The sequence below is a fragment of the Penicillium manginii genome (assembly GCF_028828005.1).
Source record: "Penicillium manginii strain IBT 31320 chromosome Unknown utg000004l:1.0-7231830.0:1.0-7236170.0, whole genome shotgun sequence".
NCBI classification, from domain to species: domain Eukaryota; kingdom Fungi; phylum Ascomycota; class Eurotiomycetes; order Eurotiales; family Aspergillaceae; genus Penicillium; species Penicillium manginii.
In genome coordinates this window covers 258,263-279,897 of record NW_026643105.1, presented here as the reverse complement: position 1 = coordinate 279,897, position 21,635 = coordinate 258,263, and the positions used below count along the sequence as shown (strand labels likewise).

Below are 21,635 nucleotides of genomic sequence, written 5' to 3'. Positions count from 1 at the left end.
TCTCATGCTCTTTCATGAGGTCAACTAGTTATCCAATGTTTGAAATGTATCAATTTCTAAGGTTGAGAAATTCGCTAAATTAGACTCTTTTACTTCGTAGCTCGCTCTTCTAAAATTAACAAGTGTCTTTCAGTGAGATAAATTTGTACCTAAGAGATCCAACTAGAAACATAGAAACTGACTATTGGTCTAAAAATACTCTCTCTTGTATCCTGACTAGACCTCAATCATTACTCCTTGTAGTGCTCCTTGGTCCGACCCTCTGCTTGTGCCAGGCATTCACTAGCCGTAGCGTCATCTCTGGGGATCAAACGAACTTTGAAATCCCTCGGGATTGCCACCAAGGCAGTCTTGAATTGATTGTACTCCACATAGTCTGTATTTGGAGGATTATCCTCGCTTGCGACAATTTTGTACGTCGAAAGCAGACGAATGAGGGCAGTATAGAGCAATCTAGACGCAATATATTGGCCGGAGCAGGCACGCGATCCAGCACCAAAGCTTAAATGAGGAAGTCCGGTAATTTCACTCTCCTGCGGAGGATTCAAAGATTTCAACCATCGTTCAGGGTCAAATTTTCCACCGTTTGCTCCGTAATGGTCCACATCTGCAAAAGAAGTGAGTAAGCGGCAGTAAATAGATATTATAGGAAAAGGATTTATAGAGATATAGGGGCCTACCATGATTTCCAGCTTGGGCGTTGATCAGAATCATTGTCTTTGGTGGAATAATCGCTCCATTCCAATTAACTTCAGTCACGGTCTTTCGGGGAAGGCTCATGGAGCTAACGGTGTAATACCGCCCGGCTTCTTTGATAATAGCATTCACATAAGGGACCTTCTCCTCACTGATAGCACTAGTCCAGGCTTCTTGAATGTCGGGATAGTGTCGCTTGATATCTGCGTAGGCTCGATCTTGCCAGATCTGTCCTTCGGGGGTGGAAAGTGACCCGATACAAGAGGTCAATGTTCCAGGGATGGTCTCAAATCCACCGGATACTAGAGACAGACAGATTGAAGAGACTTCAACTCCAGTGAGCTTTGTCTCTTGATCTTTCAAAATAGCCGCTGAGATGCAAGGCTTATCGGTGCCCTTTTTAATCATTTCCCGGACTTTGTCTAGCAGCAGATTGAGGTATGTGTCTCGCCTCTCGCGCAATTGCTTCGATCGCGCATTCTTCGCATTATTGGGTAGGTACCTAAGAGCAGGTATATAATCTTGTAGATTCTCGGAGGCACTTCGAAGAAGCGAAATTGCTGATCCGACGTGAAGGATTTCGCGCAAAAGATCATCATAAACAGCGTCCATGCGAATGCCGTAGCAGAGAGTCAACGTCGTGTTCAAAGCATAACGTTGAATGTAAGGCCTGACGTTTATTTCTATAGCGCCGTTCTTGCTGTCTTTGTGCATATCACGAATGATAGAGTAACTCTCGAGATCAAACATTGGATGATAATTGCGGAGGGCAGGTCTTCCCAGGGCCGTGCCAGATGCTTTGCGCTTCTTCTTGCAAGAATCGTCCCAGGGCGAAGATCCAATTGTAAAGCCCTGTGTACTGCTTATTACTCCATGAAAGGTGTAGAGCTTCGGACGATCAATCACTGCATTTTGATGACCGAGCAACATCTTCTTACAGTCTTCAAATGAGTTGACGACGACGGCCCGGGTGTTGCCAAGCTTGATTTGGAAAACGGAATCCCCATTTTTCCGCCACCAACCTTCACAGACGGTTGCATGATCTTCACCAAGTTTGAGTAGGTGTCCAAAAATTGGAACTGCTCCTGGGATCTCGGGAAGGCCCTTGATGTGGGGTATATCTGTCGCGAAGGCAACCTAGTGCAGAGAAGAGTTATAATCGTACCGATGAGATCAAAACAGCAAGCAGGCGTACATTGTAAACCAAGTAGAGAAACAGCGGAACCAAGCCCAGCAGTATGTAGCTTCGGGGGAGCGTTCCAAGATGAGCCAAATGCTCCTCCAATTCAATATCAATCATTTTCAAGTCTAACAAGTATCAAAATCGAATTACTTATTCCGAATGTGCTTGATTTCCTCGGGACTCGAATTAAATACCGTTGAAGATTATATACTCCCCGCCACGAAGTCGTGTGTTGAAATTACTTTGGGTCAATTGGTAGTCTTTGACCGTGCTGGCATGGTGACATCCGACAACCTTGGAATCACCCCTCACTCGCGGAACTTACTGAATGGCTGTCGGACAGTCCGACAGGGTATCCCTGACCAGAGGAAAAGATAGCAATATGATTCTTATCGTCATTCCATTCTCGGGACATCATATTTTCCAACAGTCTTTGCTGAATTACAAGCCCTGGAGTAGTTGGGCTCTCTGGCTAACTAGTTAATGTAAGATGCTAAGAAAGTGCCGCTTTTATCCACCTTTCTTTAATCCTGTTTATTCGATTTTGTCACAATAAATCAGTTCCTAAACACAATGAGTCTTTTCAAAAAAGAGCTCAATATTTGGTGTGCTTCGCTTTTTATTCATCGTCATTAAGTTGCCTAATTTTGTACAAGTGAAAATTAAAGGATCAAATGTTCGGTGCCTTATAATGCCTGAGACTTTGGGTATTGATCAGGCATCAGTCAGGCATTAGGTTCCCTAGTCATCTACTTTCTCATGCTTGCTACTCCTGCCACACAACTAGATTGTTGTTTTTATCTCATTTGGTTTCAATTTTATAGGGTAGAAAATACTGGCCCCTGGTCTACATACATATTCGGCAAAGAAGTGATAGAAATGTTATAAAGAATGTCGCGCTGTACTAGTAACTAAGCACAATCATTATCCTGATTTTTACTAAGATGAAACCTTGGAAATACTCAAGCGGATTCAAATTTGACCCAAAAATTGTTTGATCCTTTGGTGCATCCACTCGGTATCGTCAGGACTGCCTCCACCCCAGCGATATGACCCCAGACTGATGGTATTATCGCCAACTCTCCATGTTGTAAAAAGCTAGCTTCTATCTTAATTGCCTCCCACTTGAAGTACTGATCAGTCAGGCAAGGCATCAAAAGAAAATTTGCTGTCAGTTTTCTTAATGCAGCTTTCAAGGTCGTCTCTTCAGCACTTCTTCTCCCCGTCAAGCTGATATCAGAACGCTGCCACATCCCTAGCATAGCCAGCAGATTATCCGGGTGCCAGTCCTCGTAATTCTTCCCACCAACTACCTCAGCCCAAGCTTCCAGGGTCTTGAACCCCTGTTTCTCGAAAAGCCGCTTTTCAAACCACTCAGCGCTCGTCAACCAGGCGGAATACGCTCTCCCAAATGCATGTAGACCTCTTATCGGAACTTTGTTTTCAGTGAAATGGCCGTCGTTATAGTCGATTGAGTGTAGGAGTGCAGCTTTTGGGCCTTCCAGAAATTGGCGGTTGTGTAGACTGGTTTTGGCAGAAGAGCATATCACCACCGCATTTTGGACCATCTCAGGGTGCATCGCAGCCCAGTGATACGTACACTGTCCACCCATTGAAAAGCCGAGTACGACATCAAGTGTCGTAATACTCAGATGTTTTGTCAACAGGCTATGCTGGGCTCGAACACAGTCCTGGTAGCTGATATTGGAAGGGAAATTGGCCGTATTTGAAGGACTCGCCGATTCCCCGTTGCCAAAAAGTGCCACGACAATCACCCGATGGTCTTGGAGAGCTCCTTTGGTGAAATTCAAGGTATCTTTTATTCTCCCTCGGAAGCAGGTAGGGATAAGGGCCACCTTCTTGCCACCGGGGTTAAAGTCTCGGTAGGCCAGTCGAACTATTGGTAGATTTTCCCCATTCTCAAACGTGAAATTTTTCAATTCACAATATTCGACGCCGCTAGGGTCGCGAGTAGAGGCCATATTTGATCGTATGAAGCTTTGACACGTATGATAAGAGTTTCACTATATACCTAGGTAGATGTAGGAAGGTGTTGAGCTTATCAATAATTTGATTGGGATACAACTCTTTATTGTTCTCTAAGATTCCCCGCGGGAAGGCCGACATACCCTGAACTTCCCCGTGAAATGCTTATTAATTCGCATCCTCATCATCTTCCCCTCAATTTGTTGATCAAAGCTCGAAAATTGCGGTGGCTTTAATTTCCACCGCAAAACGAGGATCAGGAAGCTCCTTAATTCCAACTGTAGCCCGGCTGGGAGCACTCGCACGGTCGGGCCAGACTTTGTTCCATTCTTCATTCATGTCGGCATATTGGGTCTTCATGTCTAAGATGTAGACAACTGAGTCGACTATGTTGTACAAATTGGCCTTTCCATTGGAAGCACCCTGAATGATGCTATCGACCCTGCGGAGGATAGAAGCTGTCTGCTCTCGGACATCGATTGTGAAGGTCCCATCAGAATTTTCCGTCACACCCTCATACATTCCTTCCGGACTGACAGCCGCAATTCCAGAAATGTAGATGGTATGGTAGGTGGATGGTTTGACCACTCGTGCGTGAGAGAATCTTGTCAGGCCCGCTGTCTTCTGAGGGTCGAGCAGGAATGATTGACCGTTAGGAGCAGACATTCTGGATAGGTAGGATATTCAAAGTAATTTCAATTTAGAAGACAGGAATTGAGGCTTAAGTTCTAATAACGGACAATTTGACACCTCTTGAGACATTCATTTATCTTGATTTTCAAGTTTCTGAGCACCGTGGTGAGTGTTCGCGTCGACGGCAATAGTTGAGATGGCGGATTGTCCGACATCGGCACCGCCGACACGACAACTAGATAACAGTTTTCAGCCCTTTGCGCATTAAATTTTTATATATCGTACATCCTTAATGCGCTATGAATATTCTATTTTCTCGCTCTTTTTCTTCGGTTCGTATATAATATGGCGCAAATTATATCGCAAATAAAGATATCGGAATCCGGACTGTCCATTGTCCTGTAGATGTAAATACAATTAGGGATGAACTATGACGTGGCCGCGAAAATAGAATCTTTGCGAAATAAAGAAATAAAAAAAATAATAATTGAATTCCAAGTATAACTGTCTATCAACTTGTCTCTCTACTTCCCAACAGGCAAACCGTAGAAAAGAATAGGGCGAGGTGCATCTCCACCCCCACTTGGCCCACTAGACATCTCTCCCCCGCACTCGCGATGCCCCAGTTCTCATTGGCAATTTATTTCCCCGCACTTTTCAAAGTTTCGAAGGAGGCTAATTGTCAAGGCAATATCAAGGTACGTCCAAGGTTGATTTCTAACTACATCTCGTTGCAAAGTCAGGTGGGTAGTGCGCAAGATCGACCCTCTGAAGTACCGTTGCCTTCCCCCGAAGAGACATTCGCGTTATCTCCCAAATTCCCAATGGGATATCATATTCCGATTTCCTCCATTTCTACCAATCCCGTGCGAGATAAGGCGAGATAAGGCACTGGTTTTCCCCTGGGGACGAAATTTCCTTTTTCTCTAGTAAAGTGGGGTAATCTGGTCCCGTTCGCCTTGTCAACCTCTCTCGCACACATCACTTCTATCCCATGAAACTTGATTATGCTGGAACCGACTGCAAGGGCAGAAAGCTCCTGCAAGCGATGCCATCGCAGAAAGAAGCGCTGTGACAAGACTCTTCCGCAGTGTCAAGCATGCAAGCATGCGAAAGTTGTATGCAGCTTCCTCGATGATGAGACACAGGTTGCGTCTTACCCAGTCGCGTAAGCGTTAATGCCTAGGCTATTTCTCACTTTTGCATATCATGAATAGAGAGGCTTTCTAACAAAATACAGCTATGTCCGCGGGCTAGAACGTCGAATTAAAGAGCTCGAACAACAAGTTAAAGCCTCGTTGACTCCTCAAACCTCTCAGAATGATATTTCTTCACATCCTTGGGATCAAGACAATGATCTCCCGCTGGCTGAAGGTCCAATCTCCTCCGAAAACATAACAAATAACTCCACTCTCGTACAAGGTGCAGATGATACAATACTGAATTTCAACGAATTTCCAATTTCACCTATGCTGAAGGACCTAGGACAAAAGCCAGATGACCTAGCAGAAGAGCTGCGGTTACTGTCTTTGGAGGCGGCGGCTGAGCGCTATTTGGGTTCCTCTTCCGGCCTCCCTCTAGCTAAACTCACCCAGGCCGTTCTTCGGCGACTATCTCCAGATCAAGACGGCTTTGTGTTCGATGAAGACATCAATGATGATCAACAGCAAAGCTGCGACCTTGATGTTAACGCTATTCCAAACTTAAATCCTATTTCTTTCGAAATGAATCCTTCCCTGACAAGCCCCATGCCACTAAGCTCACTTTTCGAAAACCCAACCATTGATGACCATGAGAATACAACGGGCCTTACTTTACTAGAGCCTGCTCACATCAGCTATATCCTTGAATTTTATTTTGCACATTCCCATACTCTCTATCCAATCATTCGCAAAAGTGACTTCGAGGAGGTCTTATGGAGAGTATACACCAATCCTTTGGATCCTTTAGCCCAGTCTCCACTGTGGCAATTCAGAATATGGATGATTCTAGCAATAGGTTCGACGACTCACTGCTCTGTTTCGTTGATGGATGAGACAGAACCGGTACGCTTTTTCAAAAAAGCCATGACTTACTTCGAGCCGGCGATGGGATGTGGCGATTTGGTAAATGGTCCAATAATAATACATGTGTCAAAACATGAATTCACTGATGACTCAAATTAGGCCGGGTTGGAAGTTCTGATGCTTCAAGTATCATACTCATTTTTCAATAAGATAGGACCTAGTGAGTCGCTTCACAGATATGATTTGGATTAATTTCGTGATTGATTCCAATTTAGATACCTGGTTTTTGGTGGGCGTTGCTGCTCGTATGGCAACCGGAATGGGACTCCATACCTCGGAGGTATATCAATCTCTCGCGATCGATGTTGCTGAGCAACAGAAACGAATCTTCTTTTCGCTTTATATGATGGATCGGTACGTTTTCATTCATTTTACTTAGGTTGACGCCTGAATGAAAGGACGAGCTTCGCAGCTGATCATTGCAGTGTTGTTTCATTGGCCCTTGGAAGGCCTTTTGCTATTCAAGATGACGATATAACAGTCGAGGTTCGCACGCAATTCTTTTTGTTTCGAATTCAAAGCTTCTGACTAATTATTTTCAGCCATTTGCGGATGCCGACGATGAAAACATCAATTCCGACTCTATCAGACCCTCTATCAAGTTAGAACCTTCCACCATGGCTGTTCCTCTCCATATCCTGGAATTGCGGAAGATTGCTAGTCAAATTGGAACAACGGTGCACTCCCCCAAGCACGTTGAGCGACGGAGTCTGGAGACACGAAATGAAACCATTCAAGGACTCCACAGACGACTAGTCGGATGGCGACGGAGTATGCCGTTTCCTCTCCCCGATCTACAGTCCAAGGTGCCTCATCTTTGCACTAGCTGGTTTGATCTGAATTATTATCTTCACATCATCATGCTTTATCGCCCCTCTCCGCTCAATCCAAATTTGGACATCTCCGGAATGAATATTCTTGCGGATGCGTCAGGAATGGCTATTCGACAAGCGATCAATATGCATCGCCAACATCGATTTGCTTACAATTGGCTCAACCTCGTAGCCATTTTTAATTCAGCACTGTCACTCATGTACACATCTTCTGCACGGGCAGAAAGTTTGTCTCTGGTTATGGATCATACCAAAGCACTCGCCGATCTTGATCTGGCTATAGAGCTATTGGATTCCTTTGCGGAGAAATTCCCTTCTGCGAAGAAGATACAAGGCATGATTCGAGCAGTGATGGAGAGACTCGGAGTATATAATATTTCCTCGGTGGCATTTCAATAATCAAATAAATGATTTATTACCTAGGTATCTAATAGTAGGTAACTGATGATATAGTATATTCTTTCGTAGAGCATTCCATGACAAAAGAAAATTCCATGATTTACCGCGTAAATTAAAACTCTGGTGGTAGCTGTCTCACTAGAAAATTTGTATTCCTTGGAAACGATGGAAGATCAGCCGGCGGCTTGGCCCGGGACCATCTGGAGTGTCGGACTGTCCGATAAACTTACAGCTGGTCGGTAATACCATGCAAAGGTCTAGTACTGGTATCTTGTAAAAGCCGACTGGCTATTATACTTCTCAAGAGAGTAGTAGCTTCCGTGCGCTTTCATCTTCCGTCTTGCGCAATAAACGACCGCAGATGTCTGACGTTACACCAGAGGCCCCGGGTCACAACAAACTTCTACACCATATAATCTCTCTCTCCGATGATAAAAAAATAACATGTTCCGCCGACAGTCAATTAAGCAACCCAAACCTGAGCCCTGTCAACTTGAAGTTGCTTCCCAAACCAACGATGGCGAACCTACTACCTATCCTGAAGGGGGGTGGGCTGCTTGGAGTGTTGTCCTCGGCAGCTGGATGGCATGCTTTGGTACAATGGGACTGATGAATAGTTTAGGTATATTCCAGGCATATTTGGAGGATAACGAACTCAAGCACCTTTCATCCAGCAAAATTGCCTGGATTTTTGGTATCTACTCTTTTCTTGCTTTTTTCTGTGGTATTCAGGTCGGACCTATATTTGACGCGAAGGGACCACGAGTGCTGATAATTTGCGGTGCTATTGGAACCGTCCTTTTTCTTGTTCTTCTAGGCTTTTGTACAATGTATTGGCATTTTCTATTGGTCTTCGGCATTATCGGAGGGGTCAGTTTGTCTCTCACTTTCAATCCTGCAATTTCCATCATCGCGCACTATTTCAATCGTCGAAGAGGCTTAGCAACTGGAATAGCCTCCTCTGGTGCGTCATTTGGGGGTCTCATTTTCCCTCTACTCTTCCAGAGGGTGGCTTCTAAATTGGGTTTTGCATGGGCCACTCGTGTAATCGCACTGCTCAATCTTGTCACTTTCGGGATTGCAATTCTACTTATCCGACCAAGATTCAAACCAAAGGCCAGTACATTTGGGGCAATTTTTCCTGATATATCCATTTTTGGAAATGTTAGTCTTATGCTGGCAAGCATGGGAATGTTCTTCATGGAGTGGGGTCTGTTCGTTCCAATCACATATCTGACTTCCTATGCCTTGTCCCAAGGAATGTCACCCCAATTTTCCTTCCTACTGTTGTCTTTGATCAATGTCGGTGCTATATTTGGCCGATGGATACCCGGTTACTGCGCTGACCGCATTGGCCGGTTCAACACGTTCATAATCACTATCTTTGGCTGTCTCCTATTCACTGCTTGTTTATGGATGCCTGCCAAGTCGAGCAAACCTATTACGACAGTCTTTGCTTTGCTCTTCGGGTTTTTCAGTGGAAGTAACGTCAGCTTGGCGCCAGTTTGTATTGGTCAGTTGTGCAAATTGGAAGCCTATGGTCGATATTATGCGACCGCATATGCTATTGTCAGTATTAGGTATGATAAAACCTTTGACACTAAGATTACCTCATATCATAACTTCCTGATTTATGCTAACACTTCTTCTAGTACTCTAACCGGAATACCGATTGCTGGAGAAATTCTGACGAGATGCAATGGCGAGTATTGGGGCTTGATTTTGTTCACCATCCTTAGCTATGCAGCCAGTCTCGTCTGTTTGCTCGCTGCAAAGCTCTACAATTGTGGCTGGACCGGGTATAAAGAAAAATTCTAGACTACTTATCAGGGGTTTGGCGGTAAACAGCCTGAGGGCTTAGAAACTTTTCCAAGGTTATTTTCTGGTCATATTTAGTGAGCAGGACTGGTGTACATACAATTGATTGAGAACTATTTCAAGTACTAGTAGTAGGCTACCGGGCGCCGGCGTGACCTCAATTCCAAGGTTCAAGTTGATTAAAGATGGCAATTATTAAAGAATACCACAATATCTACTCCTTGTTCAATTCTTGCGGGGTGGGACCGGGCTCTGAGCTGGAGCCGTACAGGTAGGATATCTCTCCCACGGTCGACCTTAGTCCTTCGCGACAATACGATCGGATGGCTTGCCTGAGGCATCTGATGTCTCAATAAAGATGGCTGTAAGCCACGATTTAGAAATGACAGTTCTGCTGTTCCAGGATCATTCCACTCGGTGCGAACTTATCCTTGATATTCTTTCAAAACTCTGCCTCTTTCTTCAAGAAAACCGAGCACAGAAATTCTCCTTCCATCTCACCTATTCCTGGACTGCGGACGCACACTCGTTGCTTCGTCTCTACTGGCTTGAAATCAAACTGGACCAGTAGTGTAGTAAGGGTCTTCAGTATGTTTGTCATGGCTAGATTTCGACCAATACACATTCGGTGCCCAACGCTGAATGGAATTAAGTATCTTCCTTTTTCCTTGTTGTAAGATTCATCAAGCCAGCGACTGGGTTTGTATATTTCGTGATCCGACCCCCAGATATCGGGGTTGTGGTGTAGGACGTAGTTCGAGATACAGACATTTGTCTAGAGACTAATGAGCTTCGAGGCATAGTATTGGATATTTGCAAGGAAACTTACCCCCTGAGGGATATGATGCTTGCCAATGTTGACACCACCCGTGAATCCGACCCGACGCCACAGAGGCATAGTGAAAACTGGATTTAGTCGAAAGTTCTCTCTAACACAGGCCATTGTGTACTCTAAAGATGCTTCCAAGCCTTGTATAGGATAGGAAATCTGGTCAATACCAAGAGGCCCTAGTGAATCATGAATTTCTTTGGTCGTAGCTGCAAGCATTTCTGGATTTTGGATCAGGTTCCAAAGGAGAAGAGTCAATGTGCCTGAGGTTGAATGTGATCCAGCGACGCTATTTTAGCATGAGTGTTAGATCGAATATTCTCTCTGTGGAACAGATTTCGGGGTCGGTATTGCTTACAGAACGGCAAATGCTTCGGAATTAATCTCTTGTTCAGTTAAGCGAGCACCGCTCTGGGGATCGACCGCTTCCACTAGGCTCTTTAGAATATCAGGCCGTTGAGATGTGCTTCCCATCTTGAAACTGACGCAATCTGAGCAAACTGTCTTCAGATTGTTTCTGCTCTTCATCAATTGTCGCATCCATGGCACTGGGGAAATTCTTGATAGGGCCTTCCAGAAATCTTGGAAAGTGAGTTCACCAATAACACCTGCCAGTAGAAGGTGGTCATTGATGGCATGCAGTTCTTCTGAATATCCCTTTTCTTGTACACCGAAAGGTTTACCAAAAGCCACTTCACCTAAGATATCCAATACATAAAGAGAAATCATCTTCTTGAAGTCAAATATCTCCTCGCTACTTGCAAGTGCTCGGAGCTTTTTTATAAATATCTCCATTTGACCCTCAATCAAAGGTTCAAGTTTTTGAACCGAGACCTGCGAGAAGCCATGAGATAACTGTCTCCGACGAAGAGAGTGAACCTATAATCTGACCGTCAGCTTTTTTTTTAAGCATTGCATATAAATTGAAACATTACATCTTCATTGGTACCACCAAAAAGATTGGGATTGAATGCCGTAAAGGCGTCATAGAATTCCGTCTTTCCCATATTGCGGCCTCCTTTGTAGATTGGCGCGATTGCCTCGCCTTCCCAGAAATGCAAATGATTAGGCCCAATCCGTACGACTGGTCCATACTGCATGTGAAGCTCCAAAAGCTTTTCATGCAATTTCAAATTGTAGACATGATAAGCCTTGAAACAGTTGGTCAAGGATGCGACAAAGGGTCCGGGGTATTTGCTCAAGGGATGGATATATCTCATATAAGCAATGTACATCAAGACCGTTCCTGTGAGCAGTGTTGTTATAATGAGTAGAGCATCAAACGGATGGATGAACTCCATTACTGATGAAATATTTCCCTGGACCGATAAAATTCTCATCATGATACTGGTGGAGTTTTGTTGTGACAAGGTCCTGCAGTCGGCTTTAAATAGTATGTCATTCGGTCGTATGCCGGCTAACCCTCTGAATAATTGCCGCTCTTTAATTGCCGAATGTATGGACTAAAACAACAGAAAAGGTAGGGAGCTTCTCATTGAGGAGAAAAATAATATTCTTGAGGTGCTACCTCGGGCATTGCCACGTTCCAAGGTTGTTGCGGTGTTTCCCCACCGGAGGAGACTTGCCGCGGGATTCCCCCACACTCCACTTTGACCAAGTCTATTTCTTCTTGCTACTAGGATTTTTGGGGTTTATTCAAGCAAAGCTCAAGGGAAGTAAGGTGCCCTCATATTGAGATCTGATCAGACTTCGAGCTGCCTGGACATATTCAACATGGCTGAGTCTCAGACTGCTACATATACCTACAAAGACGTGAGCGGGTTGAGTCTCACGATCGACATATCAAGGCCGCGCAGTCCTCCGGAAAACGGCATTGTGCTTATTCATTTCCATGGCGGATTTCTTGTAAGATCTTTCGCATTCTTCGGAATGGTTCTTGGTCGAAGTCTTCTCTAACAGAGGTTTCATCTTCAGGTCATCGGCGAGAAAACGACATTCCCGCCTGACTGGCTGATCAACGCCTGCCATGCCCGGGGCTGGACGTACGCAACCGCTTCTTATCGCTTAATGCCTGAGGCAACCGGCCTGCAAATTCTATCCGATACCCTTGATGCAGTCCGTTGGGTCCATCGGAATATTAGTGATCGCATCATCATCGCCGGTTCAAGCGCGGGCGGATACCTTGCATTGGCTACGGGGGCGCATCCCGAATGCCCGAGACCTCTATCGATTCTCTCTATATACGGAATGCTTGACCCTGCAAGCAAGAGATACATCGAGACGGGCACTCCTCTCCGAGCTCCGATTTCCAATCTGGAGACGGCGTTGGGGGAAATTGAGACTGCTGCGGATAGTGGCCAGTCTATTGACGGCTATGCATTTCCAAACCAGCCTCCCATCGATCAACGATTTCGTTGGATTGGTGCCATTCATGAATCTGCTCGGTATCCAGATCTTTTAACCCGAATTTCAGGTCTAGCCTGTCAGATCAGGGAGGAGGGTGTTCGCGCAATCCCAGTGCAATTCCGAAATTTGTTTCCTGTATCTTTCAGATTGAGCCCAGGACTTCCTCCAACCGTTTTATTGCACGGCGATAGTGATGAGCTAGTTGATTTTGAGCAAAGTGCTTTAGTTGCTGAGAAGATGAAACTACTAGGTATCGACGTTCATTTGGAACGTGCTGTGGGCCAGGGCCATGGCTTTGACGCCAAGAGCAGCATCAACCTCGACACTATAGATATGGAAGGTGAAGATGCAATAATTAAGGCGGGACTCCGGCGTGTTATTCTGGCACTGGAGGCATCCGTTGCCAAAGTAAGCATTTGAATGTAATTCTTTCTAGTTGATGATGATTTTTGATCTGGCTCTGATTTTTATAACTTCCCGGGCTCACCACGTCTTGGCAATGGACCCTGTTGATATCGATACTACATGAACCCCATCTTATTCGTTTTGTAAGGCCGCCAATATCTTGGCGCTGGGGCGACAAGTAATTTTCTTAGGGTGTAAGCAAGTACCTATTGCTTTAGATCTGCCAGGTGGTAGAAAACAGAGTTCCAAGATTTGAGTTTTGTCTTGATCAATTAAGATCCAGATTTTGAACGGCTAACATCAGGTCGGCCACATGGTCCATGCCAGTTTGATCAAATGTCGCAAGATATTTGTCAGTCTTCTGAAAGGGCTCTTCAGATAGATTTGTGATCATATCATCCCATTCTGTAACGGATATGTATGATTTCTCAACGTGAATGCGCGCCAGGAGAGCGAATTCTCCAGCTCTCTCGAAAAAAGCAGGACATCCTTGGCCAGCTTTTCTCTCTCCATTCGATTCAGAAATATTTCTGTTGCGTGTTGCCCATGCAAGCTCCCAACGTTCGAGTGCTTTTTTCAAAGGGGTCGTTGCGAGAGGGAAAGGAGAGAATGCTCTGAGTTGATGAAAGATAAGGCCATGAATCGCTGCAGAAACATCAGAATGAAGTTAGCCTTCTCCCAATGAGGAAATTGGAGATAGGTTCTTACCGGTCACTATTGTGAAAAGGTTTAAAGCGGATTCACCATGGAGTTTTTCAATAATGGCAGGGTCTGGGTTTTCTGCACATAGGCTGCGAACACAGTCCGTAAGCAGGGGAGACCCAGAACCAACAAGATGTAAATTTGTGGCAATCACGAATTCCTCTTGATTAGGTGCTTGAAAAACTTCTTCTGGGCAAGTGAGATCAATGGTCATTTCTTGCAACACCATTCGTGGCACAGAATTGTGAAATATGACAAATGCAGAGTCTAGAAGGAACACATGATTGAATGTGCTATCTATCAGGTAAGTCAATGGTGCTCATCAATCTAGATGTAGTAAAATACTTACCGAATCAATTGCTCTTTGACCATATATTCTCTAAACTCTCCCAGTGTGACTTTTGAGTTGAAACTTGGCCGATGGTGTATTGAGTGCGATAGCCCCATTGCCCTCGTTGCCTATGTTCGTCAGATCATCTGAAACGCTCAATCATTTCCGGCAAAGTTATCTTACCGCAACAATTGCAGTAAATCTATGACGCTGCATTCGTAATTTTGCTGCTTTGTCGCCTTCCCATTTCTGTAAAAGGCACATAAAACAAGCTGCCTGCAATATTTGAACATTTTGGTTTGCGCCAAGATAAGTAGATCTCTCCGGCACAGAGACGACTGTTTCAGAAAAGAGAGGATCCGCAAACAAAAGCTCCTCTGTCGAGTTCAGTATTTTTTTTTGCCTCCAGATGATCACTTTTTCGGGCTGACATGCATGCACCAGCAAGTGACATGGTTGTTAAAAGGATAATCGAGCAGTTTCCCAGGTCAAAGGATGCTTTGTGGACAATAGGACAATGCTGGTACCAGCGGTTCCAAAACAAATCCAAAAACCGCTCGATGTTCTCTGGAGAAAAGAATTCCAACAGGTTAACAGGCATCTCAAGAGACTGAGATACTTTATCTGATATAGGCTGCAGGATCTGTGATATTTGATTGGCCTTTTCACTCAATACTGTGTATCCTGTTGTATTTTCAGAGAGGAGATTTACATCTTCGAAATCTCCCCATAGACTTGCTTCAATGTCACCCAGATAGCAATCAAATGGATTTGAAACCATAGTCCCGTTGAATGGGAAAGCTTCACATAATGCGTTCCCAAACGGAGCATCCTCTGGAATCAACTCTCCCGATGCAGGGCTGAGATTGTACGCCTCATTTAGTCCATTGGCTCTTGTAAAATTGAGTAGAAAATCAAACCGGTCTTGTGAAGGTTGCAAACTTCGTGGTTGTATGGTATTCCAAGGCAAATTTTCTAATGGCCGGTGGTGAAGCCGGTCACGACTCCCAGAATTTATGTCCGCACTCTGAGACGATTCTGATGGTTCGGAATTATGAGTGATATCTGTTTTCGGCAATTTGACAGACTTCTTGGTGCCAGTATAAGTGCACTCTGTACCTTGCGATTGGCATTCCGAACATGGCTGTCCAGTAGAACAGGCTCGTTTCCGGGAGGTGCACAGTACACATGCTCTCTTCCTCTTGCCAGATAAACTCCGCTTCGGGATTTTCTCTCCTGAGGCCAGCCTCCCTGCACAGGTTTTCCAATGTCTGCGCAATGCATCACTGAAATATGGTCAGCCAGTGAGCCATCAAAGCAAGATGTCGAGGGAATATCTGGATCTCGACTCTCACCTCCTCTTATATCGTGCATTGCAAAATTCACAAGCATGTTGCTTATCATCCACATCTAACGCACATCTGTCAATCTCTTAACAACACCAGCAACAACCTTGCCCATGGCCGACAATGGCAATTTCACTAACGGGTCAAGGTATGCCTTTGCAAATGCTCAGCTCTGCGAAACGTTCCGAAACATAAGGGACAGACTAATGCAGGTAATTCATCGGCTTCCATTATGCACTCGGAGATAATATATCCCTTCTGAGTTCCAGATGGAGATAGATTCGCGAGTCATTTAGTGCAAAGACAAAGATGCGGGGAGATTGCGTGGGGTCGGCAGCGGAGAAAGCTAAGAATGCCGATGTCGATACCGATGCCGATGTCGGTGCCTGAGGCCTACAGGTATACCCGCATGGTACGCACGCAAAGCAAGTCCATCCGGGTTACAGTTAAACGGAGGTCAAACATTTGGGACTACTTTCATTAATCAGCAGACCTAGTAGCTATCCTTAGTAAAGCCCTGTTATGCCCTTAATAACCTCTAATTATTCACATAATCTCATATAATCTTGCTTAATTATCTCTACCTTGGAAATGCCCGGGGGCCTAAGGATTGTGAATTAAAGGCAAGTACAAAGTAGTTAGCACTTTCACGCCAGCTCCTGCCAGCCCCACGGAATTCACATGTCAATGTTCAAGTTAAGGTCAGTCTCCAACTTGGCACTAGATTGTTCCCAGAGCATACAATATCGCTTGGCCTAATGTTGCCTTTTCAGCCGTTAACCTTGACATCGAGGCGGACTATGTTCTCCTTGGCCCAAAAGACACTCTGGAAACTACCGCCTAACTTGGGAACGCCAATGCCTCAACAGGATCTTGTTGACGAAGAGGTTTGCCCTGACTACAGCTCGGCGAATTCCTACCCAGCGAAGCCGGGGGACGTACTCACCAAGAAATTCCAACTACTTGTCAAAATTGGATGGGGATCACAATCAACCGTCTGGCTCGCCCGAGACATTTCAAGGTATCTACCTACACTTCCTACACTTTTACCACGCGCGCTACTTCATGTTGACTACCGAGAAACTGACCCTTGCCCTCATGACTAAGACTCAAATGGCAATCTGGGAAAACAGTGGCCCTGAAAATAATCAACAGTGACGATACTGACGATGCTCGTCATGAAAAGGAGATTGAAAGTCATATTACACAGCAAGATTCAGAGCAGCGGGGCCGCGTCATTCTACGGACTTGCCTGGATCATTTCGAAGTAACTGGCCCGGAAGGAACGCACATGTGTTTTGTTTATGAGCCGATGAGGGGCCTCTCTGGATTTTACAGAGGTGTTTCGTTGAGTACAAGATTCCTTTGCCTATTGCGAAGGCCTATATCTACTTCCTACTTATCGGTCTTGATTATCTTCACTCAGATTGCAAAGTCATCCACACAAGTCAGTACCAGACGCCGTTCTTCTTTTCATTCTAGAATTTGATGGACTAATTAACCTTGCAGATCTGAAGCTGGGTAATATCCTTATGAGCTTTGAAATTGAACACATTTTTACCGACTTCATTAAACGATCACAACTGATGCAATGCAAGGTTGATAACAAGAGTGGCCAAACTATCTACCGCTGCCATAATGACTTCGGAGCTCTTGATTGGAGAGAAATCAAGAATATGATTCCAAAAATAGCCGATTTCGGTCTCGCAACAAGACTGGACAGGCCAGCTACCCGAAATGGATCGGCAGGAGAGCAACTGGGCATTTATCCGATCGAACCAGATCATTATCGTGCTCCTGAAGAGATCCTTGGCTGCGGTTGGGATTTCAAGGCAGATATCTGGAACTTTGGTGTGCTGGTAAGACTATATACCTGTTTTCAGAATGTCAATCTGCAACAAAATCAGCCGTTTGCTAATATTCCTGATCCTCAAGTTATGGAATATTCTTTGAAATCAGGAGTTGTTCTAGCAAGTACATGATAAAAATGGCCGATACAAAGCAAAGTCACATCTCGTGGAAATGATCACCTTACTCGGCCCTTCCCTGGGGGTATTGCTCGCGAAATCAAAAGCCATGTCGGATCACAACTGGCCACAGCCTGTTTTAAACGACACTGGAGAATTCTGCGATAACGCTCAAGAATTTTTCGCTGGCCCTTTCTTTGGCGCAGATGGTGAGTTGAAAACTATCTCGCAACTTGCCAATATTCGATATGCTGACTTTGTTCAAGATGAATTCCGCTGCAATGGCTTGATCCCGTCCAGAAATTTAGAGGATACAACTCCGTTTCTCGAAGATATTGATCGGACAGGATTTCTATCTTTTATTCGTGATATGCTCACCTGGCTTCCAGAGGAGAGGAAGACAGCTCGCGAAATGACGAATCACCCCTTTCTCAAGCTTAGTGCTTAATCAATCGACTAATTACTTGAGTAATATATCAAGTACAATTTTCTCTTTATTGCAGTCTAGCATAGATACTTAGGTAGGTAGCTAGTAGTATTATAGTATGGTTGTTAACTTGAAGATGAGGTCAACACATTCCGAGTGCCTTTGATTCCAACCTAGGAAGGCTGCGGTAGATTCCGAGCTACATCATAATCCTGTCACGTCGTGTACTTGCCGGTAGCAACAGAATAAACAAGCAGATACCAATCTTAACTTTTCTTTTCCAGTCTTGCCTACTCCGTAAATAGATGAAGGAGATGTATAAAAGACGGAAGGTGGCGGCAGAAAAGAAGAGGGCCGCGGCGGTTCTGGACTATCAACACCATCACAGTCAAAGTCCAACTTCGAACAACTTCGACAATCCTGCGGTCGCTCCCCGTTGTTGTACATCATGATGGAGGGGACGGCGAAAAATACCGACTATTCGGATTCCTTCGAGCCTAAGCAGCCATTTCCTCCGCTATTGGACGAGCTTGCGTCGCCAGAAGAGGCTCAGGAGAGCTATGCCGAAGACGAAAGCGTCACCTCGCCCGGCTACGATGAGATCGAAGTAGAAGACGACGCGGATTTCCAGTCGCACTATTCACTTGACCCTCAATCCTTCTCAGATTCGGATTCGGGTGACTCGGACGACGGTATTGGACAACACCATCCTTTCCACCAGTCATCTAGCTCCCTCCATGGCCCTAATGCTTTTGCGCCTCCGTTCTACAACCGCCCACCGACACCGCTGCCCCCTTCGCCCTCGCTGACATCTCTGCTACGGCCTCCCTTCTCCACGACTACCTCGCGTCCCACAACACCCGACAGCTCGGACGTCGAAACTCCCAACGACACCGAGGCCGCTGTAGCCAAGTCGGCCCGGCGCGCGACCACCGTTCCACGCGCTAGCCCCAAAGTTCCAACCTATGAGTACTATGGATTTGTGCTATACCTGGCATCCTCGCTCGCATTCTGTACGTCCCTCTTCCCCCATGTGATTGAAGGATCCCGCCCTAATCGCATATATTTTCTAGTGATCTATCTCCTTTGGTCCTATCTCCCCTCCCCGTTCCTTCACCAGCTTGGAATCTACTACTACCCGAACCGCTGGTGGTCACTGGCCATTCCATCATGGCTGGTGATGTCCATCGTGTACATATACATTGCTCTCGCCTCATACAACACCGGCTACCTAACACTCCCAATGAACAGTATCGAGAATATAGTGGACGAGGTTGCAAATGTTGCTGTCATTGATGGCAAGGCACGGCGGCGACCGGGCGGGGCTACCAAGATGAAACCCGGTGCGACATCATACCAAATAATGGGCCCACAGAATCGCAAGGTCAATTGGTGCGAGATCTGGAGTGAGGGCACCGATGCAGTCATGGATATCCCCGTCGGCGGTGTCTGCGAGGTGCTCTATGGCCAAGAACGGGTTGAAGATGGCATACCAGCAGTCGGCTCCCTCAATTTGGATTTATAACCCGGAGCCTGTGAGGAATTTTCCGCTGCTTTACTTGACAACATTGAAATAGCAAGCTTCCCCAACCACATTACACAATAACCCATGGAAAGGCATCGCAGCTTCTCAATCGTTTTCTTAATTTCCGAATACGGAAGGCGGTGTTCTTGATAAGACAGTCACGAGGTGATAATCCGAGGCGGCGACTTCTGGCAGATCGGGAAGAGTTCCAGGCTTCATCGTCATCCCCCAGTCTCTCGATAAGCACCTCTTCATATCCCCCAAGATTTCTATTCGACAATCGGCAACCCGTGAACATGTCGGGGGAACGACCTTCTACGCCCCCGCGGCAAAATGCGAGCGGGCCAGGCCAACTTCCACGCGGTCCTCTCACTCCAGAGCAAAAGCGGCAGATTGTAAGTCTGCACATGTAGCATCAAACATCACTTGGGAGGCTCCTACTTACTCTCATTTCTTTGTAACAGGAGGTCAACCGCATGAAAGCCAAAGCTCTCCGAGAAGAGCGCGAGGCCGATTTGGCTAAAAGTTCCGCTGCAGCCCCCACCCAAGGAGTCAAACGTTCCTACAATTCCATGACAGCCGCCAATGCCCCCGCCACTTTACGCGATGCACGCTCCAATGTATCCTCGTCAGATCGCCCTCTCGATTCAATCAAGCCTGCTCGGAATTTCACGCGATATGTCGAATATGACTTCAGCAAGATGACGGACACGAAGGGTGGTTTCTTGACGCAAGAAGATGATCCCTTCAATAAGCAACTTCATGCATTGGAGGAAAAGGACAACAAGCCAGCCAATATGACGCAGAAGGAATGGGAACGTCACCAATTACTGCAGACGCTACGACGAAATCGAGAGGGACCGTTCGAGCCGGGGTTGAGCGTGTTGGATGACAAGAGTCAGCAGAAGACCTGTCGGGAATGTGGCAGTCTAGAAATTGACTGGAAGTGGGAGGAAATGCTTCATTGCTGCATCTGCCATGCTTGTAAGGATAAATTTCCCGAGAAGTACAGTCTTCTTACAAAAACGGAGGCAAAGGAAGATTATCTTTTGACAGATCGTGAGTCTCTTCAAGATCCATGTATTAAGCAAGCACCTCTAACAATTATTCTGAAGCTGAGCTACGAGACGAAGAACTACTACCCCGACTGGAGAAGCCAAATCCACATAAATCGACATGGAACAACATGATGTTATACCTCCGCTACCAGGTTGAAGAATATGCCTTTTCCTCCAAGAAATGGGGCTCGACTGAGGCTCTAGATGCAGAGTTCGAGCGGCGAGAGGAGGACAAGAAGAAACGACGAGAAGCCAAGTTCAAGACCAAGCTGCAAGATCTCAAGAAACGGACCCGTGTGGAGGCTTATCGGCGGAATCGCCAGGGAGCTTCTGGAGGTCAGTTCGGCGATGATCTGGCCAGCAATCGGAAGCATGTGCACCAGTGGGGGCGATTGGTGGAGAATCCAGAGACAGGTATCGGAGTCAAGACATGCGTGGACTGCGGTATGGAGGTGGAGGAATTGGAATTTTAGATGTAGGATGCATAGAATTGTGATAAATAGTAATTTTACGAAGACACGAATACCAGTCCTCCAGGCTGCTACGCACTCGAGACCTCAGTACGGGTACTACTACCTAGGTACTTATACTAGTAATTACCACTGTCAGTGGCAGTCTAGTAGCAGTGTCATCTCCCGACGGGACTCTATTGGCTTCGAGAACTTGAAGACTCTGAGTCGGAAGATACTATATCTTGATCTACGCTATCATGTGTAGGCAAGTCCAAGTCTTAGATAAAGTATGAGTCAGTAGGGGGTCATGTAGCCAAAGTTGGCAGCAGCCATCGCAAATAAACCCCCAATGGTCTAGTTGGATATGGCGTTCGGCTGTAATGGAAACATATAACCGAAAGGTCGCCGGCTCGATTCCGGCTCGGGGGATTGCATTTTTGATACTTTTGTATTTTCCTCTTTTGAATCTCTTATGATTATCTGTGTCGAAACCCTGAATGTATCTTCGCAATCAAACCCGCGATGGTGTAGTTGGATATCACGTTCGGCTGTAATATATACATATAACCGAAAGGTCACCGGCTCGATTCCGGTTTGTGGGACTTGCATTCT

The 21,635-nt window shown here is 45.7% G+C and overlaps 11 protein-coding genes across 11 annotated transcripts; 6 read left to right on the top strand and 5 right to left on the bottom strand.

The window, feature by feature from the left end:
• Positions 1-230: 230 nt before the first annotated feature.
• On the bottom strand, positions 231-1,996 carry N7533_003802 (cytochrome P450; the record flags this gene model as incomplete). Its single annotated transcript, XM_057100452.1, has 3 exons — positions 231-607; positions 681-1,833; positions 1,892-1,996. The coding sequence occupies 3 exons, from the start codon at positions 1,994-1,996 to the stop codon at positions 231-233; spliced, it is 1,635 nt and encodes a 544-aa protein (XP_056960082.1).
• An 845-nt stretch (positions 1,997-2,841) lies between these two features.
• On the bottom strand, positions 2,842-3,861 carry N7533_003801 (uncharacterized protein; the record flags this gene model as incomplete). Its single annotated transcript, XM_057100451.1, has 1 exon — positions 2,842-3,861. The coding sequence occupies one exon, from the start codon at positions 3,859-3,861 to the stop codon at positions 2,842-2,844; it is 1,020 nt and encodes a 339-aa protein (XP_056960081.1).
• Positions 3,862-4,072: 211 nt separating this feature from the next.
• On the bottom strand, positions 4,073-4,531 carry N7533_003800 (RidA family protein; the record flags this gene model as incomplete). Its single annotated transcript, XM_057100450.1, has 1 exon — positions 4,073-4,531. The coding sequence occupies one exon, from the start codon at positions 4,529-4,531 to the stop codon at positions 4,073-4,075; it is 459 nt and encodes a 152-aa protein (XP_056960080.1).
• Positions 4,532-5,492: 961 nt separating this feature from the next.
• N7533_003799 (fungal specific transcription factor domain-containing protein) lies at positions 5,493-7,796 on the top strand (the record flags this gene model as incomplete). The annotated part of the gene is made up of 7 exons (XM_057100449.1): positions 5,493-5,569; positions 5,625-5,666; positions 5,739-6,603; positions 6,664-6,724; positions 6,780-6,918; positions 6,990-7,050; positions 7,107-7,796. The coding sequence occupies 7 exons, from the start codon at positions 5,493-5,495 to the stop codon at positions 7,794-7,796; spliced, it is 1,935 nt and encodes a 644-aa protein (XP_056960079.1).
• Positions 7,797-8,240: 444 nt separating this feature from the next.
• N7533_003798 (uncharacterized protein) lies at positions 8,241-9,614 on the top strand (the record flags this gene model as incomplete). Its single annotated transcript, XM_057100448.1, has 1 exon — positions 8,241-9,614. One exon carries the CDS (start codon positions 8,241-8,243, stop codon positions 9,612-9,614), a length of 1,374 nt encoding a protein of 457 aa, XP_056960078.1.
• Positions 9,615-9,911: 297 nt separating this feature from the next.
• Positions 9,912-11,744, bottom strand: N7533_003797 (uncharacterized protein; the record flags this gene model as incomplete). Its single annotated transcript, XM_057100447.1, has 5 exons — positions 9,912-9,976; positions 10,116-10,389; positions 10,444-10,732; positions 10,802-11,322; positions 11,379-11,744. The coding sequence occupies 5 exons, from the start codon at positions 11,742-11,744 to the stop codon at positions 9,912-9,914; spliced, it is 1,515 nt and encodes a 504-aa protein (XP_056960077.1).
• A 433-nt stretch (positions 11,745-12,177) lies between these two features.
• N7533_003796 (alpha/beta hydrolase) lies at positions 12,178-13,230 on the top strand (the record flags this gene model as incomplete). Its single annotated transcript, XM_057100446.1, has 2 exons — positions 12,178-12,309; positions 12,379-13,230. The coding sequence occupies 2 exons, from the start codon at positions 12,178-12,180 to the stop codon at positions 13,228-13,230; spliced, it is 984 nt and encodes a 327-aa protein (XP_056960076.1).
• A 253-nt stretch (positions 13,231-13,483) lies between these two features.
• On the bottom strand, positions 13,484-15,029 carry N7533_003795 (fungal specific transcription factor domain-containing protein; the record flags this gene model as incomplete). The annotated part of the gene is made up of 5 exons (XM_057100445.1): positions 13,484-13,860; positions 13,924-14,210; positions 14,267-14,376; positions 14,432-14,625; positions 14,690-15,029. The coding sequence occupies 5 exons, from the start codon at positions 15,027-15,029 to the stop codon at positions 13,484-13,486; spliced, it is 1,308 nt and encodes a 435-aa protein (XP_056960075.1).
• A 1,422-nt stretch (positions 15,030-16,451) lies between these two features.
• On the top strand, positions 16,452-18,009 carry N7533_003794 (putative serine/threonine-protein kinase; the record flags this gene model as incomplete). Its single annotated transcript, XM_057100444.1, has 6 exons — positions 16,452-16,615; positions 16,750-16,861; positions 16,933-17,041; positions 17,104-17,453; positions 17,695-17,770; positions 17,828-18,009. The coding sequence occupies 6 exons, from the start codon at positions 16,452-16,454 to the stop codon at positions 18,007-18,009; spliced, it is 993 nt and encodes a 330-aa protein (XP_056960074.1).
• Positions 18,010-18,436: 427 nt separating this feature from the next.
• N7533_003793 (uncharacterized protein) lies at positions 18,437-19,513 on the top strand (the record flags this gene model as incomplete). The annotated part of the gene is made up of 1 exon (XM_057100443.1): positions 18,437-19,513. One exon carries the CDS (start codon positions 18,437-18,439, stop codon positions 19,511-19,513), a length of 1,077 nt encoding a protein of 358 aa, XP_056960073.1.
• A 296-nt stretch (positions 19,514-19,809) lies between these two features.
• Positions 19,810-21,044, top strand: rad14 (DNA repair protein RAD14; the record flags this gene model as incomplete). The annotated part of the gene is made up of 3 exons (XM_057100442.1): positions 19,810-19,908; positions 19,978-20,572; positions 20,629-21,044. 3 exons carry the CDS (start codon positions 19,810-19,812, stop codon positions 21,042-21,044), a joined length of 1,110 nt encoding a protein of 369 aa, XP_056960072.1.
• Positions 21,045-21,635: the final 591 nt, after the last annotated feature.